Raw genomic sequence first — 19,376 nt, 5'->3', positions numbered from 1 at the left:
GCTCTAATCTGTAACTCTATTTTATATCTGTTGACCCCTGAATTATCTAAATATTAATTTCTAAAAGTGCGTTTTTCATAATCTTTTTATAATTGTTAACCTGGGTGACATTTTCATGAGAATTCATTAATTCTCTCTACTTTTGTGTCTTTAAATTTTTCATAATCAGAGGCCACGCTAAAAAAGGAAGGGGCCAAATAAACTTCATTACCTAAATAATACCTCTGACAAATGATGAAGGCTAAGAAGTCAACAGTTTTCAGTATTTACTATGAGCCAATCCTTCACATACTATCTGTGAACTAACTGTGATTGCATTTTACAGTTGAGGCAATTGAGGCTCAGAGAGGTTAAAGGACTTCTTAAGGAGTTGAAGGAAAAGGCAATGGCTCCCCACTCCAGTACTCTTGCCTGGAAAATCCCATGGACGGAGGAGCCTGGTGGGCTGCAGTCCGTTGGGTCGCTAAGAGTCGGACACGACTGAGCGACTTCACTTTCACTTTTCACTTTGCATGCATTGGAGAAGGAAATGGCAACCCACTCCAGTGTTCTTGCCTGGAGAATCCCAGGGATGGTGGAGCCTGGTGGGCTGCCGTCTATGGGGTCGCACAGAGTCGGACATGACTGAAGCGACTTAGCAGCAGCAGCAGCAAGGAGTTGAATGCTGGTCAAAACTTATGTATGCTCTTTCCAGCATACCATCTTGCTCTCCTGGTCCATATGGTTTCTAAGGACAGGATCCCTGTGTTTAATCTTGGCAGCCCCAAGTGCCAGTGGGTAAAATCATACTGCTACACTTCAAAAGTCTCTCTCTGACCTAGTTCAAAACCAGATAAAATGTTCTAAAAACAATATGACATGTATGCTTTAGGAAACATTTCAAAGAAAGATAGAGAAAACTGGCAAAGCAATGGTTAATGATAATTTGTCTCTGAGCGGAATGTCCTTAAATGTCCCTTCACTGTGTGGGTGTGAATATGGAAGCATAACATTTGGGACTTTGGGGTAACCAACATTTATTTCCAGACATTTCACAACCTCTCTTTAAGGTTATATATAAGGCCCATTTTACAGATGAGAGAAAGGAGGTTGAGAGGTCCAAGTTGGCAACACCAAGCGTCCGCTGAGCATTACCATGCCATGGAGTGTGGTGCAGCTGGAGTTCAAATCTGGCCGTCCTGTCCCTCGGTGAACATCCTCTCACCACAACAGTTAAGTGCTATGGTAGAATCAGATGCTTTCTTCTGTGCAAACACCATCTATTAAAGGCTACAGAGGGTCAACCAAATTCCTCTATGTGGCCTGGGAGCGGGGAAGCATTGGGTGTAACAAAATGGCAGCATTTCTTTGTCATGAGGCAAAACTTCCCCCACTCTGTTTGGATTTATTTGGTCTGCATGGACCAAACTGAACAGAAGTGAATTATCCCATCTGTTGTCAAAACCATCCTCCCTGACTTCAAAGAGTCCCAGCCCCCGGAGGGAGAGCCCCCCAGGGTGCAGAGAGAGATGGAAGCCCCTAGGCCTCCTGTCGCCGCTTCAGTCTCTGGGGGCTGGAGCTACTGCCTGTCATCCCAGCTGACTTCACTTTGAATCTGCAGCTCCTCACCACCCCCAGCCTTCCCCTCAGCTCAAACAGACGAGGCCCGATTTCTGTTTGAAGTAGATGTGCTACTCTTCACACGGTGGGCTCTCCACGGAGGTGCAGCGGGATTAGAGGAAACGGCTCCCCGTGGGGCGAGGCCACCTAAGCCTCCAGCGGCGGTGGCGACAGTCAGAGCTTTCAGCCGCTCAGGGGGCAATAATGGCATTCCGGGCTTTTCCACAGGGGTCCCCAGGCCACCGAGGGATCTTAATTAAAGTGGCTTTGTGGGCCTTGGAGGCAAACACAGGCCCAGAACTCAGAGGGGGTTCTTGTTGTGAGTTCTGGTCTCAGAGGGACCTAGTTCATAGGAGCAAAGGAAATGAAACAACTTGGGCCTACTGTCTAAATTCTAAAGCAAAAGTCTTGTTCACCTGAATAACCCAGAGCAGTCCCCGCAGAGCATCACCTGGTATTTCCTTTGCTGGTGTAGAAATGGTTGGGAAACCAAACTGGAAATTGCTCAAAGTAGAGCTTTCCTGGTGGCTCACTGGTAAAGAACCTGCCTGCCAATGCAGGAGATGCAGGTTTGATTCCCTGGGTTAGGAAGATCCTCTGGAGGAAGGCATGGCAACCCACTTCAATATTTTTGCCTGGAGAATCCCGTGGACAGAGGAGCCTGGTGGGCTATAGTCCATGGGGTCGCAAAGAGTTGAACGCAACTGAAGCAACTTAGCAGGCACACACCATGCATTGGAATGATGCTTTCTCCTCCCTCAGATTATTCTGAGGAAAAGGTAATAAATAGATCTGTAAGGAAATTAGTTATCTTAAAGTTTAATTACATGCGTTAGTTATTACCTTTTCATGATGATAGATGAAAATTTTGAGTTATTTTGCTATAGGGCAAGTATCTCCCCATAGATATTTTAAATGTAGCTCTAAGCAAATATTTTTTAAAAAGATAATACAAAGTTAAATATAAAATTATCTTCTCTGTAAAAATATTTTTTATGAAGATCAATTTTGTGTGTGTGTGTTTGATTTAATTTGAGTATTACTCTCTGGATAGAATCATAGAATATATTTGTTTTGAAAATGTTATTTAAAAAGGAAAAATGAAGTCTGGGTGCCATTTTTAAATAGAATATCAATAATTATATTTTCTCATTAAGATGATACAATTAGATAGGATTAAAAGAAATATTAGTATCCAAGGATAATTTATATTGATGCCTTCCCCTCTGTTCTTAAAGTATGAAATTATTTACACATCCCTCTAATTGGCAGTTGTTTCACAATTTGGAGATATATATACATATATGTGTGTATATATATACACATATATATCACAAATGTGTGCAATTGTTTAATTAGTGCCAATTTTCCTCCTAGACCTTAAGCTCCAAGAAGGTAGGGACTATATCTGATTTGTTTACCATTGTATGCCCAGTGCCAGACATGTCTTAGCTGCTCAAATATCTGTTGAAATACATAAGTAATCACTCAAAGAGATGTAATGTAATAATGATGGTATTTGTTTTTATAAGAGTGCCTGCTTTGAATTTTTTCTCTTAATCAAGAGACTCAGGTAATAAATTTGGACTTTATGATTTTAAGAAAGCACTAATGTTTATCTACAAAAAATTATGACTGAAAATAGTCTATGGATTGTCACATCAGGTATGCAATGGTTTACCAGTTCATACAATTGAGACTTTCAAAAAATTGGTGACTGGTCCCAACAAATCAGAGTAAGGGTAAAATTTACTCAATATAATTGTTTAAAGAGTCTACTTGTAGCTGAAACACGTTTAAATTTTGCCTGGAGATGAAGTAGTCTTATTTCATGGTGTTAGTACCAGAGCAGGTAGTTCTAGGGAATTTGCACAATTGCTGTGCTACGCATTTCATCTATAAAGATGACTAGCTGACATGGCAGAGCTAAGGGACTGAAGTTCAAAGTTGGTGTAGACATCTGTGATTGACTGTAGGGAATGCCAGGCACTGCCAGACAGATGTGTTGGGAATTCACCCCCAACCTTCATGGAATCACCTTGTGCTCACTCCTTCAAGAGAAATCTGGTGAAGGGGAACTTTAACAATGCTGAAAAAGAGCTAAACGATAACCTTTTCTTCCAGGAATAAGGATGCCTCTGGTTGTGCACGAGTCAGCGAGAGTAGGAGCTGTCTCATAGCCTTGCAGACAAGACCTGCATTGTCCAAGGTTGCTGTTTCCACTGCCATTCCCTGGTTCCCCTCTGCCCTCAAAAGATTTGTAAAGTGGTCAGGGCCATGATGTTGCCCAGTTTTGCTACCAGCTTTCTTTTCTCTTGATCTTTTGTTTCAATGTCTGCTTTCTTTCGTGTATGTGCTCACTGAAGCCTAATTGTGGGGGTCAAGCTATAATTAGTTTATATATGAAGTTTAATTCACTGTGGCTCTTCTGGCATTAGACTCAAATGGGCTTTGATGTCTGGCTGGAGCTTTGATCCCTGTCCCTCGAATGGTGGTCATCACCCCAACTCAAAAGACTGCCTTTTATTTTTTTCCCTCCTATTAGGAGACAGCTTTTCCCAATTACATCATTTGTGTTTGTTTGGCCATAAAAGCTGGAAGGCATCATTTTGTTGCATTGCTCTATAGCTAAACGTGCAATTGATGCTCCTTACTTTGCTGGGCTGCAAAAAAATGTTCACTGCTGGATAAGGCATTTGTACAATGATGCTCAGACTTTGTGGGGGGTGCTGTTGGGAGTCGTTCTGCCCAAGGGCAAAGCGTCAGACTGTGTCATCTGAGGGACCTTTCCTGGCTTTGCCCAGGAAATGTCTAAGTGTAAGCCACATGACTGTGATATATTCAGTCAAGATTCTTTTTCATGCTGGCAACTTTATCTTACTCTCTAGATCCTCCGGGTGGCAGATCCACCCCGTCTTTAATGTCACACATTCTGAGTGTCGATTAGCAGCCTTTCTGAGAAGACAGAAGCCTCCAGGGACAGCAAAAGAACTAAAGAGAGCTGAGCAATACTAGAAAAGAGATAACAAAGTAGCACTGGTGGAGGAAGAAGCACCAGTACTTGCTTTAAAAAGAAAAGGAAAGAAAAATCAAAACAGTAGGGCAAAGCGAGATCCTGTAGCTGACAGGAAGGAGCAGCAAACAGTGGGTGATTACCTTCAACTGCTTCCCAAATACCTGCAAGCAAAACAAAGACTCAAAGAGGAAAGAAAGCCTAAGAAAGAAAGACTAAATTGGAGAGGAGAAATAGGCTGTTGGGTTAAAAAGAGAATAGGGGCAACCCAACCAGGCACACTTAATCTGACAACATTAGTTTTCCTGGAAAAACAATTACAGCGTTGAGCTCCTTGGTTCTAACTTCACTTGACAGCCTGAGTTTGTTTTAATTGGTGCATGAATGAACAGTATTATTTATTAATGTGTAATGGATACTTTGGAAAGCATAACCTCTTTTCCTATTTGTGACCATTTTATTGGTGGAGCTGTTTGAATAGATTAGTTTTAATATTTAAACTTGCTGGGAACACTTTTTCATGGACATGTACAAGCTGTTATGGCAAATGGTTTGCTTTGGGTTAATGAGCCAGCTCGAAGCTGCATTTGGTGAGGAGGGGGCTGGGGAGGTATAGAGGTTTGGAGACACAGTGACTTGTCTGTCTACTTTAACAAGATTTATTAGTAGTGTGTAAAAACATGTTTCGGCTTTTTTTCCCCCTCTCGACTATATAAATATAGTTGTCAATGTGTGACATAACACAGGCCCCAATAATAGACTCCACCCAGCCAGAAGGAATCTAATTCAGAACTAGAAAGCAAGAAACTTGCCTATAAATGAATAGCACAAGACAATGACAGAGGACAAAGGGGTGTGGCATTTGGCAAAGAGGACCAGTCATTATTCTTTAGTGCTTTACTAAAATAGGAAGGAAATTTTGGTTCCTTTATTATCAAGTACTGTGTTTGGCACACAGTAGGCATAAAGCTTAGATGAGCTGAAGAGAATTAATTTTGTATGCTGATGAGCACCCAAGCATAATTCCAGTTTTACATTTTTAGATTTAATATACAATCTAGTTAATGGTGAATCATGGTTGTAGTTATAGTTCCAATTATGACTGTGAGGGCAGCAATGGGGAGGTCAATGGAGAGTGGCTAGAGAATTCTTACTTTTGCTTTTTGGTAAATGTGAAATTGTTTTTTGCAGAAATTAAGTTAGTTAGACACTGTGTTAATGAAAAAACAATTTACAACCAACCTGAAGTTTCTTGAATGATTGCAAAGGCATTGTCCTCACTATAGTAATACTTATTGTTAGGTCACTCAATCGTGTCTGACTCTTTGCGACCCCATGGACTGCAGCAGGGCAGGCTTCCCTGTCCTTCACCATCTCCCAGAGTTTGCTCAAACTTATGTCCATTGAGTCGGTGATGCCATCCAACCATCGCGTCCTCTGTCGTCCCCTTCTCCTCCTGCCTTCTGTCTTTCCCAGCATCAAGGTCTCTTCTAATGAGTCTTTTCCAATAGTAACATTAAGAGAAAAATAATCACTGCCTTCGAGGAATCCTAATAATGTAATTGGAGAGAACAGATACACATAAATACCTATGTACATAGTTATGTGTGTGCATAACCGGATAAATAACCATGCAAAGAGCATTTGGTAAGAATCAAATATTCATGCAGTTGACTGGAATTCAGAGGAGAGAAGTGAACTGATCTTGGAGGGAAGAAGGTTGGCCCACACAGAGGGGAGAAAGGAAGAATTCTTAACAGGGGTAAGAAGCTTAAGAAAGGTCTAAGAGTCTTAAATAATGATATAGAATGCATACAACATTGTGCCTGAACTTCAGCAAACTGCAACTGGCTGAATTCAATTTCTGAGTACATCTCTTGGACGTACTGCTTTTAAAACAGATATGGTACTTTTCCATGGACAAGCCGACGAGAGGCATTTCCAGACCCCATCTCACTGAAATGCCCTGAGACCGGTGTCCCAAGCATAGATGACAATATTACAAATGCAACCGCAGGGGGAAAGTTTGTTAAGTCCTTCTGGAGGAAGAAAAGAAAGATACAACTTAACTCACATAACCTTTACTCTCTCTGTGCCTGTGCCACTGTAAACACACTATATATATATATATATTATATACTGTATATTATTATAATTCTTACAACAGGCACCTTGTTAGTAGTTCCATTTTACCCTTGGGGAAACGGAGGCACAGAGAGGTGAAGTTACTTGCCTGCGCAGCTAGTCTTGGCAGGAAAGGGGATTCAAATTCAGGCAATCCGGTTTCAGAGCTCTTGTGCTTGCAGACTAAATAACAACAATAAAAAACTCTTAACAAAAAAACCCAAAGCGCGCAAGCGCACGCGCACCCCCTAAGCCCGGAGCTTGTAGAAGAATTGATGCAACCGCTGGCTGTACAGCGACATCCTCCTGCCTAATTTTAAATGCCTTCCATGAAAAGATTAAAACAACAGCAGCAAAACCAAGAGTTCAACAGTTTTCGGACAACGCTGCACTGTGCCTTGTAGGGCTTGCCTTTACAACTTGGAATCACAAAAGCCAACTCCAAGAGAAAGTCTTTGAATACACTCGCAGTACCTTACTTGGTAAGGTGGAAGAAACCTAAACCAACCTGAGTGGATACGAACAGTGGACGTGTGGGGAAAGGGTTAACATGGTGGGCTGCAACTCGGTCGAGTTTCAGAAAGTTCTCTGGGGAGCCCAACTGCTGCGTCCCTTGGCGGACCCTGCCAGCGAAGCCGGCTGTAACAGGATGCTGGGGCTCGGGGTGCTCGCCCCTGGCTTTGTGCGATTGTAAAGAACCAATAAGAAGCGAGGCAAAAACTGGGTGCCGTAAACCCGAAAAGGGGGCGAGGAGGCCCGCGGGGAAGAGCGGGGGAGGAGAGAGGGAGGAGCGGGGAGGGCCAGGCGAGCAGGAGGCCGGCGCCGACCGCGAGCGGCGCCCCTGACACTAGAGGGGGAAGCCGAGGGGGAGCGGGCCTCGCAGCCGAGGGGCCGGCGCGGGGAGGGGGTTCGCCTGGCCGCCGCGCGTGACGTAGCGCCGGGCAGGGCGTTATCAGCTGCGGGGCCGCGGCGAGGGACGCGCGGCGACAGCGGACGGCGCCGCCCGGGGCCCGGACGGCTGCAGCCCGGGGCCGCGCGCGGGTCTTGAGCGCTCCGGGTCCCCGCCCCCGCCGCCGCGCCCTGCCGCCGGGAGGCATGAGCCCGAGGCCGCAGCCCTAGCGCCCGCTCCTCCGCCCGGGCGGCCCGGCTGCGGGGACGGGTGCGCGCGGCCGGGTTGGGGGCCATGAAGCCGAGTCCGACTGGGACGGCTAAGGAGCAGGAGCCGCCGGCGCCGGCCCGGGGAGAGCAGCGCACGGCGGAGCCTGAGGGACGCTGGCGGGAGAAGGGCGAGGCGGACACGGAGCGGCAGCGCACCCGCGAGCGGCAGGAGGCCACGCTGGCCGGGCTGGCGGAGCTGGAGTACCTGCGCCAGCGCCAGGAGCTGCTGGTCCGGGGCGCCCTGCGCGGCACGGGGGGCGCGGGGGCCGCTGCAGCCCGCGCTGGGGAGCTGCCGGGGGAGGCGGCGCAGCGCAACCGCCTGGAGGAGAAGTTCTTGGAGGAGAACATCTTGCTGCTGCGGAAGCAATTGGTAGGTCGTGTCCGGAGGTGGGGGCACGGCTGTCCCTGCAGACGGGCCGGGGGTCGGGCAGGTGGTCCGTGGTGGGTGCCTCTAGCTAGGAGCAACCCTCTGGCTTCCCGGGACCCCCGCCCGGCTCTTCCCTGACCCGGGTTCCTGCGGGTCCCCGGGGGCGCGTGGGTTGTCGACGCCCACGCGATCCCGGCGTGTGCCCGCTTTGTGTCAGGTGAGGGGCCGGAGACCCCGTGCGGACTGCCCGGGAGAGGCTGGCCGCTCTCTCCTCCGGCCCTGCCTTCGGGATTCTTGGAGTAGTCTGGTCGGAACCTCCAATCGCTCTAGTTAGACGAATGCCTGCCCTCTCCCCGAAGGTTTGCAAACCCTCATTTAAAACAGCATTTCTTTGGAGGGCTTCTTGGCTTCAGGTCCTCCCGCCGAGAGGGGACAAAAGCCGAGGAGGGGACTTTGGGGCGCGATTGACTGTCCAGTGCCGAATTTTACTATTACACGGAAGCGGCCGCGGGGAGCCCTGCCTGCCCCTCCCTGGGCTCCCCACCTCCAGCCTGCCAGCTTTTGCCTACTCTGCTGCTTAATTTCAGATAGAAGCCCTTTGTATAAGACGGCTAAAACAGATGCACATGATGGAAATTTGGCTGGAGAAAGTGCCCCCTCCTCTCATAGGTACTGCTCGTTGTGACTTGAGGTGGAGGTGGGCGGAAGGGAAAACCTCCTCTCAGGGAGCATTTATCTTATTGGATTTGTGTCAGCATCTCAGACATTCTCTACCGTCTTCATTAACGGGGAAGAAAAAGAACTTTGACGCTTAATGTATTGATGAACAGCTTTGACCCAGCCTCAGAGAAATGGCGGCAGCTTTGTTTCCATGACCTCAAAAATGTAGTTTTGAAAACAGAAAAAAAAAAAAAAAAAAAAATCCTTATCTGACCATGTGATACTATCTGAAACTAGACATATACTAGATAATGTCTCTCCTGCTAACAGAGTGATGCCTTGTGGTTGTTGAGTGTTTTCTTGTATTATCTTTTTTCAGATAATTTGTCTCTTTTTTGAGCGTCAAAGTGATTTTACTTGGTTGGTTCATTTTTTTCCTGAAGAAACTCGTTCTAACAAACAAGCATGTTATGTGTCCAAGCTTTTTAAGTTCAAGGACAGACAAGAGGAACAGATACTCATATGCATCTGTTTTGTAAGGCTGTGTGGAAGTAGTGGTTTGTGCAATACCTCAGGTTTGGCATTTTGCTGTGGTTTTTGGTAGCAGACTGATTTGAGTCAATTGTTGCTGGTAGTGCCTGGTCATTGACATTCTGTGCATTGTCTTATACAATAGCACCTTCTTGTCTTCATGAATCTCACAATTGTGAGTGGCACATTCCTGTTGTTCCCTGGAGAGGGGCAAGACAGCATGTCAGGAGAATTCCCGTCCAGTCAGTGTTTGTGGTACTATTTTCATTTGTAGACTTGGCATTTGTGATTTGAACCAGATGCCTCTGAGTTTTCTTTTCTTTTTTTTTGCTTTCCCAGCAATAGGAAGCACTAGGTGGCGGTGTGACTTAGCACTACAATCTGTCACCTTTGGAAACCCGAGTTGAGTTCAAATCTTGATGGACCTTCCCTTGAGGGTTTTGGATTCTGCCAGCTCACATTATACTTGGCACTGGCTATTAGTATTAGTTTCTCACTTTCAAAGGCCCTAAGACTGATTAAACCCCACAAAGTGACTAATAGAAATCAAAACTCTGCAGGATATTTGGCCAGAAAATCTCACCTAAGAAAGATTATAGTGTATTGTAGGAAATCTGTTACACTCTGACTTCAAATTAAAGAGTTTACTGTGAAGTACTGTTTTGTAATAAATTGGCTGTACACAGAGGTGTTTTTTTTTTTTTTAATCTCAGTGGGTTTTTCATATCCCTACCTATAAAAAGTAAGTTTATATATATATTAGCTGAAACTAAAACCAAGTTTTGTTTTTATGAAGAAAATTTATATCACTGCAAAATGTGAGAAAGTGGAATTAAACAGGACATATTCTTGAAGTTTTTCTTCACTTCAGATCATCCAGTAAAATTTTGGTTTTGAAAAATTTAGGGAACTCTTCAGATGGTAATTTGAATACTTAGAGCCAACTTTGTAGTTCTTTGTCACCAGAATTTTTTTTTTTTTCCTTTCTCTGTTTCTTCCTCATCAGAATTGTTTGAGGAGAAGAGATGCTGGTTTGTTGAACCAGTTGCAGGAACTCGACAAGCAGATAAGTGACCTCAGACTGGATGTGGAAAAGACATCTGAAGAGCGCCTGGAGACAGACAGCCGCCCCAGCTCAGGTGAGTGTGGGGGCACGAGGAGAAACTCTGCTGTCATGAGTTCTGTCTCGGCTCCCTGTGCTTAGCATTCTCAGACCTGCAAAGGACAATGGAGTTTGTTTCCAGTACACAGAGACTACAGCAAAACAAAACAAGAAAAGTCTGTTATTCAGTTGCATGACAGGGAAACAAAATCAGGCAATAAATTTATTGAAATATAGTTGATTTACAGTGTTGTGTTAATTTCTGCTGTACAACAAGTGATTCAGTTACTTGTATATATATTCTTATCTATTATGGTTTATCACAGGATGTAGTTTCCTGTGCTGTACAGTAAGATCTTGTTGTTTATCCATTTTCTTTTTTTTTTAATTGATTTTTAATTGGGAGAAAATTGCCATCCATTTTCTACGTAATGATTTGTATCAGCCGATGCCAGATTCCCAATCTATCCCTGCCCACCATTCCCCAGCAACCACAAGTCTGTTCTTTTATATCTGTGAGTCTATTTCTGTTTCATAGATGAGTTCATTAGATAACAAAATTTTTAATAATGAGACTCATCTGACTGAAGTCCCCTGAGTTTAAAAATAAAAGCTTCTATGCAAATTTCTGGAAGCGTGATCCTCCTTTGAAACTTGAGAAAGTCAGAACAGGGCTAGAAAATTAGTCACACTTCAACTTCCTGAGACCACTTCAAAAGTTTTCTTTTTTCCTTTTAAACCATTTGGCTCCTTACATAGATTTGTTTTTCTCTTCAGGTTATTTTTTTCTGAAATGTTTGTGAAAAAGTTGACACTCTCACAGATCTGAGTCTCTTTCCTTGCCCATCTTTAAAGGTGGGGTCAAGGAGGAAGGTCAGTTTGAGAGTGAGAGTACTCTCAACTTTGAAACGTACTTGTAGTTATGGGCTTTTTGCCTTTTTCTGAGGATTGCTGGAAACGAAACCCTAAAGTCAAGACACTATATCTCATGAACCAAAATTGCCATCCCTCCCTCCATATTCTCTTTTCTCTCTTTTGTACATGATTACCCCTTTTCCTTTTAAGCACAAATGTGTGTTTTTGCTTGACATGATCTTAATTTCAAATGATGTTTTGATTTGTAGGGTTTTATGAACTGAGTGATGGGGCTTCGGGATCCCTGTCCAATTCCTCGAACTCGGTCTTCAGTGAGTGTTTATCCAGTTGTCATTCCAGCACCTGCTTCTGCAGCCCCTTGGAGGCAACCTTGACTATCTCAGATGGTTGCCCCAAATCTGCAGGTAAGACTTTTTAGAATTGACATTTAAAAAATTTCTTTGCAATTGGAGGATAATTGCTTTACAGCATTGTCTTGGCTTCTGTCATATAACAGTTTGAATCAGGCATAAACATACATATGTCCCCTCTCTCTTGAACCTACCCCCACTGCACACCATCCCACCCTTCTAAGTTGTCACAGAGCACTGCATTGAGCTCCCTGTGTTATATAGAAATTTCCCATTAGCTATCTCTTTTACATATGGTAATATATATATTTCAATGCTACTCTCTCAATTGGTTCCACCCTCTCCTTCCCTCTGTATCCAAAGTCTGTTCTCTATATCTGCTTCTCTATTCCTGTCCTGCAAATAGGTTCATCGGTACCATTTTTCTAGATTCCATATATATACATTAATATATGATATTTGTTTTTCTCTTTCTGACTTACTTCACTATATAACAGGCTCTAGGTTCATCTACCTTCCTAGAACTGACTCAAATGAGTTCCTTTTTATGGCTGAGTAGTTTTCCATTGTGTATATGTACCACAACTTCTTCATCTACAGAATTGATAGACATTTTTAATTGGAAGGGGTCAAAGGTCCTTAAAAGTTGTCTAGCTTCAGCCCCTTCTACTGATGAAAAACAAAGACAGAGAACTTCATCTGCTTTTTGCCTTTAGTGCCATAGCTACCTCTAGGATCAAGATCACCACTATTCCCAGTCCTTTTTGGGTGTTACCTGGCTTTATATCCTGATGGTAGCAAGATAGCTTATCTTTAGAAATCCTGTCCCAATATTATAGATCTTGAGCTCTGTTTCTGAATCTTTGCTGTTAACTTGCTTCCGTTTTCAAGATTACTTTAGATCTGCTTTCTTCTTCCTTTAATCATTTAAAGTTAAGGCTTCTCTGGTAACTCAGTCAGTGAAGAATCCTCCTGCAATACAGGAGACCCAGGTTTGATTCCTGGGTCAGGAAGATCCCCTGGAGAAGGATATGGCAATCCACTCCAGTATTCTTGCCTGGGAGATCCCATGGACAGAGGAGCCTGGCAGGCTACAGTCCATGGGATCATAGGAGTTGGACATGACTAAACCACCACCACCAAAGCTTATATCAAATTAAATATATCTGTCAGCCTGCTTAAGAGCTGCTTGGCTCTTCTGGTGGCAGTGGCCCTGCGTATTCTCCAGAATGCCTTGTGTGATGGCAGCTCTCTCTTCTTTTAGAAGGTGGATGGGGTTAGATCCCCTCGACCATTTCCCCCTTTGGGGCTATTATTGCAGTGATCTCTAGAGAGAATCATGCCATTGTTGGTTCTGGAAGAGTTTCTCCATTTCCACTATGTGTCTCACACACTGCTGTATGCTCCGCGTACATTTCTCTGCTTTGAATCCTTCATACAGTTCTGCAAGGTGCAAGTGTTGTCAGCAACCATTTTATGTATCAGAAAATGGAGGCCCAGTGAGGTTAAGTTTGGTAAGTTGCTTAAGACTATATATAGTGAGTAAGTGGCAGAAGCAGGGTTCAAGCTTAGGACTAACTGCTAGATCCTTGTTTTTCCACCACACTAAGGGAATTCAGAAAGTGTTGTGTTCAACCTTCTCATCAAACAGGAGGAATTTGGTTTTACATGCCTTTTGTCAGAGACTCCTGGTTTGCTGAATGGCAGAGTTGTTGCTGAAATTTGGGACATCTTCCTTAGTTCAGATTTAGTGTGATTCCTCAGAAGAGCAGAGAAAATACAGAGATTAAAGGAGGCGATAGGTTCTGGCACAAGTCACTATACCCTTGGTTTTATGTATTGTCCACTTAGGTATAGGCTGAATTTCTGAGGTCTAGGCAGTGCAAACATAACACCAAACAACTGAGGCTGCTAATCAGCTGGTGTCTCTGTAGTGTGTGTTGTTAGCAGCAATCATTTGGGGAAGCACAGATCTGTGTTATCTAGAGTGTCTGGGTCTCAAGTTCATTGGTAATTGCTGCCTTTCATTCTGCAGATTTGGTTTCAGAGGGAAATTTTATAAACCCATTAAAGGTACTTTGGTATAGGTTTTCCTTAAGGACAGACTCCTCTATCCCAAATGTCACATCTTCTCATAATTGAGACAGTTGGGTTGGCCTTTGGGGGCTGGGATGTCTGTCTTGTTCCTTAACTCTAGAAAAGAGGGAACAGGGACGAGAGGTGTCATGTAGGTAAATGTGGCTTTGAGTAAGATAAGGATAGGCCTTGGGGTAGTGAGGAAGAATGAGCACAGATATTACCTAGAGAGATTTCCCCTTCTTACAACGAACTGTTTATTGGGAGTGGAAGTGGAAATGGGGACATGACACATTTATATTATAATAAACTTTTGTTTACAAATGAGTATCATTTCTGGGTCTAGACTGGCCCTGCCACCCAGACTGCTAATAATCATAGAAATTCACAGGGTTTTTCTTTAAACAGTTAACATATAATCTAGCACATAGTAGGTTTTCAATATTTGAGTGAATAAATATAATTATAATGGAAAGCAGATTAAATAGGGACAAAAACTTTGATCTTCTGTAACTAAAAGTCACACAGAGGACTTGATATTTATAATATATACCAGGATAAGAGAGCAGAATAATCTAATTAAGCAAGAAAGCTTAATTTCATTGTATTTTGGCATCTATGTTTTTGAGATGTGGAAATTTTATTCATTAGTACTACTCCTCAATCTTTTAAAGCCTTATCAAAAGTTCCTTCATAAAATATTGTGCTTTATTTTTTAGTATAACTATTAAAAACATAAGGTGATTATTATTTAAATTTAGTTTTGATTGAAATTAGTTTCCCTGACCTTTCAATTGACAGTTATATTCAAACACATGTCATTAAGAATTAGGTCTAAAAAAAAATTCAAAATCAGGAGAAAGCCCATGAAAGTATAGTTTATCTCAAGTACTTAAAGGGAAACCAGGAATAGAACACAGAAGGGAAAGTGGCCCAGAGAAAGAATGGCTCAAAAAACGTTTATTTTTCCAGTTATAAATGCAGTACATATGTGAAAGTGAAGTCGCTCAGTCGTGTCTGACTCTTTGTGACCCCATGGACTGTAGCCTACCAGACTCCTCAGTCCATGGAATTTTCCAGGCAAGAGTACTGGAGTGGGTTGCCATTTCCTTCTCCAGCATACTTTTATTGAAAAGTTAGAAAATAGAAAAAGAAGAACGTACCATTACTTGCTTTCCCAGCACTTTGAGATGCTACTATTAGCATGTTCACATGCTTCATTTCAGACGTTTTTCTTTGACTATATCCAGTCTTAGTAAAATTATAAAATTATGATTTTCACTCCACTTTAAAGTGTTTTCCATATATTATTCAATAGTTTGAAAGCATTTTTAATGGCTGAATATTTTTCATTCAGAGTTATATCTTGTTAAAAATTCCTTTGTTGATTATTTTTTTCCTCATCTAGTAGTATGAACTGTATATGAAATACTACTAGAGTAGTATTGTCTTGTATTTGGTATTCTTTGTTATTCTCTCACTATCTCTGAATTTGTCTTCATAGAAACTGGCCTGATCAAGCTGGTGCTGACCAGTTCATTTCTTCAGAGTGTACCTTTAAATGTTTTTCAGATCTCATAGGATGGCTGGAATATAAAGAAGGCCATTGTGAAGACCAGGCCATAAGGGCAGTTGACTGTTCCCCCTCCACACCACAATCTAATTCCCTTGCTGTCATTGCAGATGTGAATCCCAAGTACCAGTGCGATCTGGTGTCTAAAAATGGGAATGATGTGTATCGCTACCCCAGTCCACTTCATGCCGTGGCCGTGCAGAGCCCAATGTTCCTCCTTTGCCTGACTGGCAACCCACTGAGGGAAGAGGAGCGGCTTGGTAACCATGCCAACGACGTTTGTGCGGGATCTGAGCTGGACGCCGTCAAGACAGACACTAACTCACCATCTCCAAGCAGTTTGTGGTCTGCTCCCCATCCTTCATCCAGCAAGAAGATGGATGGTTACATTCTGAGCCTGGTCCAGAAAAAAACCCACCCAGTAAGGACCAACAAACCGAGGACCAGTGTGAACGCTGACCCCACGAAGGGGCTTCTGAGGAATGGGAGCGTTTGTGTCAGAGTGACTGGGGGTGTCTCACAGGGCAACAATGGGAACCTTAAGAATTCGAAACAGGTGCCTTTGCCCTCCGGAGGCATCCCTTCTTTGGACAATGGGGGCTTCTCCCCACCAAAACAGTGGTCAAAAGAATCAAAGCCAGAACCTCTGGAAAGCAAGAGGTTGCCCGCGCCTGAAGGCTGTTCTCCAGGCACTGCTACCGAACTTCAAGGTAAGCATTTGCCCAAAAATGCCAAGCCCGTCTCCCAGGAACATGCGAGGTGTCCCCCCGCTGGGACAGGGGAGTCCTCTAAGGAAAGCGGGCAGATCCCAGCTGCCTCTCCGAAAGAGAGCCCTGGGAGGGTCCTCGCACCGCTGCAAGAGAACAAAGTGGTCCAGCCACTGAAAAAGGTGCCACAGAAAAACAGCCCGCAGGCAGGCACTCTGGCGCCCCCTCCCGCCGCCTCAGCCCTGCTGCCCCCCACTTTCCCGGCGGAAGAGCGGCCGGCCCTGGATTTCAGAAGCGAGGGCTCTTCTTCTCAGAGCCTGGAGGAAGGGCCCCCGGGGAAGGCGCCGCCCGTCCTGGCGCCGCCTCCGGGGGTCAGGCCGCCCCGGGGTGCGCGCCCCGCGGCCGCCCCGAGGGGCTCCGGCGTGAAGCACCGGGCGCTGGCCGTCCACGGGCCGGAAAGTGCTCTGCCCCCCGTGAGGGAGAAGGCCCGGGTGGCCGGCAAGAAGTGTCGGTTCCCCGACGACACGGATACAAATAAGAAACTGCGGCGAGCCCCGGCTAAGGCGCGGCGGGGCGGGGGCGGCCAGCCGGACGCGGGGCTCCCCAGCCGGCCTCTGGGGGCGGGCCACCGCCCAGGGAGCCGGGCGCACGGCCACGGCCACGGCCGGGAGGCGGTGGTGGCCAAGCCCAAGCACAAGCGCACCGACTCGCGGCGGTGGAGGTCGGCCGCCGAGGTGTCGTACGAGGAGGCGCTGCGGCGCGCGCGGCGGGGCCGACGGGAGCCCGCGGGGCTGTTTGCGGCCGGGCCTTACGCCAGCCCCTACGCGTACGCGGCCAGCGACTCCGAGTACTCGGCCGAGTGCGAGTCCCTGTTCCACTCCACCGTGCTGGACACCAGCGAGGACGAGCGCAGCAACTACACCACCAACTGCTTCGGCGACAGCGAGTCCAGCGTGAGCGAGGGCGACTTCGTGGGCGACAGCACGAGCACCAGCGACTCGGAGGAGAGCGGGGGCTTGATTTGGTCCCAGTTCGTGCAGACGCTCCCCCTGCAGCCGGTCCCGGCCTCCGACCTTCGCCACAACCCCACCAAAACCTTCGTCAAGATTAAGGCCTCGCACAACCTCAAGAAGAAGATCCTCCGCTTTCGATCGGGCTCTTTGAAACTGATGACGACGGTCTGAGGCACATCCTCCGTGTAGAGTGGGGCTTTCTAGTTCCCCGCCAGTCGGTGGTGTCTTCCTTTTTTGTGTGTAATAATTTCACGGAGTGCTTTCCTTTGGTTAAAAGAAAACCGAGGTGAATTTTTGTCTCATCTTCGTCACGTATGGACACTAGTGCCTTTAATGGAAGGTAAAGAATGTTTTTTTTTGCTGGTTAGAAGTGAGTATTGAGTTTCTTATGGTGGTGACAGTGAGTGGATTTTGTGGTATCAGATGATTTTTCTTTGAAATGGTCTGAGCATCTGTGAAGGCACAGGTTTTGATGTTCAGGTGTTAAGTGGCTGAGACCTTTTGATCTGGAGGTCAGGTGGATGGCATTTGAGGACATGCATTTGCTACTTTTGGTTCTTCAGGGCAGCGTCGCCATGAGGGTTTTCCTGTTGGGGGTATCACATACAGTTGTGTGAAGCAGATACAAGGGGCAGTCGTGGTTTTCTGTCATTTTTTATATATTCTGCTTTTCTCAGATGTAGCCCCATTCTGTTTTCTTCTCAGAACTGTTTGGTTTACTGGACTCAGAACTTGAAGACCACACCCTACATCCAGAAAGGTGATCTGGGTAGGGAGGCTGGTAATACCTTAAAAGGATTCGCTAAAACCTTTGCCACCCTTGGTGCCTAGGCCCTGGTTACAGTAACCCCTTCTAGGGCCATTTACCCAACATTGATGCCTTTTTCCCCCCTCTCTAATTTACAGCAGATCCAACCATTTCTCCCTTGGAGACTTGCCTTTGGTATAACTTTTCGTCATTGGGTGCAGAGAAATTCACTCCTAATGAAATAACTCTTGGGTGCGACTCCAAGCTCAGAACTGCTCACAGAGCACTGTGCCATCTAAACATTAGCCCAAACATATTAGTGCAATCCAGTCCAGATTGGACCACTGACCCTGTCTTGGAAGGGCTTTTTTTAAAAAAAATTTTTTTGGTAAACAGTATTGTGTAAAATTGCTTTTTTATACCAATATATGCATGTTTTGTGCATGAGTAGTATTTGTTTTGATATTCCTGTTGATGTTAAATGACTGTATGATATAAACAGTATGTGTTTTTATATATCTTTGTGTAAATTTAATATAACACATTATATGCTGTAATAAACGATTTGTTTTCCTGCTGTTAAGTTTGTTATTTGGGTATAAAACCAGATGTTTACACCTATAAATCTTGTGCTGATTATTGTGGGATTTATATTAGGCCTATTCTAGCATTTGAAATATTATTTGCAATAATTAAGGCAGATTTTAAGAGTATTTGAATGGATGGTACGTAAACAAATGAGGACAAGCAATTCACTTGTTGAGAATGGTTAAGGTGCTTCTTTAAAATTGAAGGTATGTTTAATAGAGCTCTTCTAAGGAAAATATTTCTGTGAAAACCTCCTCTCTCCCCCAACTTCTAAGTATGCACAATTTTCAACATGCAAAAGTTGAAAGGATAGTACAATAAACACCTGTGTAGCCACCACCTAGATTCAACAATTGTTAAGATTTTGCCATGCATGGTTTAACACTCTATATAAATAGATTAGAGTAAACCATATTGCTGGTTTTGTGGGTTGAAAATAGATTTTGGTAATCTTCCCTCTCCCTACTACACTACTACATTATTTTAGAGTAAATTTCAGGCATCATGATGTTTCATTTATAAAAACCAGGTATTTCCTAAGAACAAGGCGATTCTCCTATGTAACCACAACACCATGATCACACCTAATGAAAATTGACAATAATTCTTAATATCAAATGTTTAATCTCTGTTCAATAGCTTTCCAATTTGTTTCAGGATTTTTAAATAGCAGCTTCACTTCTCCGTCCAACCAGGATTCAGTCAGTTATACTCTGCATTTGGTTATAGATCCCTAGTCTTAGAATTTGTTGTTGTTCAGTTGCTCAGTCATGTCCGACTCTGCAGCTCCACGGACTGCAGAACACCAGGCTTCCTGGTCCTTCACCATCTCCTGGAGTTTCCTCAAACTCACGTCGATTGAGTTGGTGGTGCCATCCAACCATCTCGTCC

The 19,376-nt window shown here is 44.7% G+C and overlaps 1 protein-coding gene across 3 annotated transcripts; it reads left to right on the top strand.

The window, feature by feature from the left end:
- Nucleotides 1–4,260: 4,260 nt before the first annotated feature.
- Nucleotides 4,261–18,474, top strand: DACT1 (dishevelled binding antagonist of beta catenin 1). Of its 3 annotated transcripts, none has more exons than XM_086320468.1 (4): nucleotides 4,261–8,264; nucleotides 10,459–10,591; nucleotides 11,679–11,834; nucleotides 15,540–18,474. In XM_086320468.1, exons 1-4 carry the CDS (start codon nucleotides 7,920–7,922, stop codon nucleotides 17,318–17,320), a joined length of 2,415 nt encoding a protein of 804 aa, XP_086176594.1. In that variant the 5' UTR covers nucleotides 4,261–7,919; the 3' UTR covers nucleotides 17,321–18,474. The 3 variants fall into 3 exon arrangements, with proteins under 3 accessions (XP_086176594.1, XP_086176593.1, XP_086176595.1); XM_086320467.1 differs by having other exon boundaries at nucleotides 15,429–18,474; XM_086320469.1 differs by lacking the exon at nucleotides 4,261–8,264 and adding an exon at nucleotides 8,912–8,930.
- Nucleotides 18,475–19,376: the final 902 nt, after the last annotated feature.

The sequence above is a fragment of the Bos grunniens genome, chromosome 10 (genome assembly GCF_055505025.1).
Source record: "Bos grunniens cultivar Pamir isolate PY7600 chromosome 10, Bosgru_T2T1.0, whole genome shotgun sequence".
Classification (NCBI taxonomy): domain Eukaryota; kingdom Metazoa; phylum Chordata; class Mammalia; order Artiodactyla; family Bovidae; genus Bos; species Bos grunniens.
This window is presented reverse-complemented; position numbering and strand designations above follow the sequence as displayed.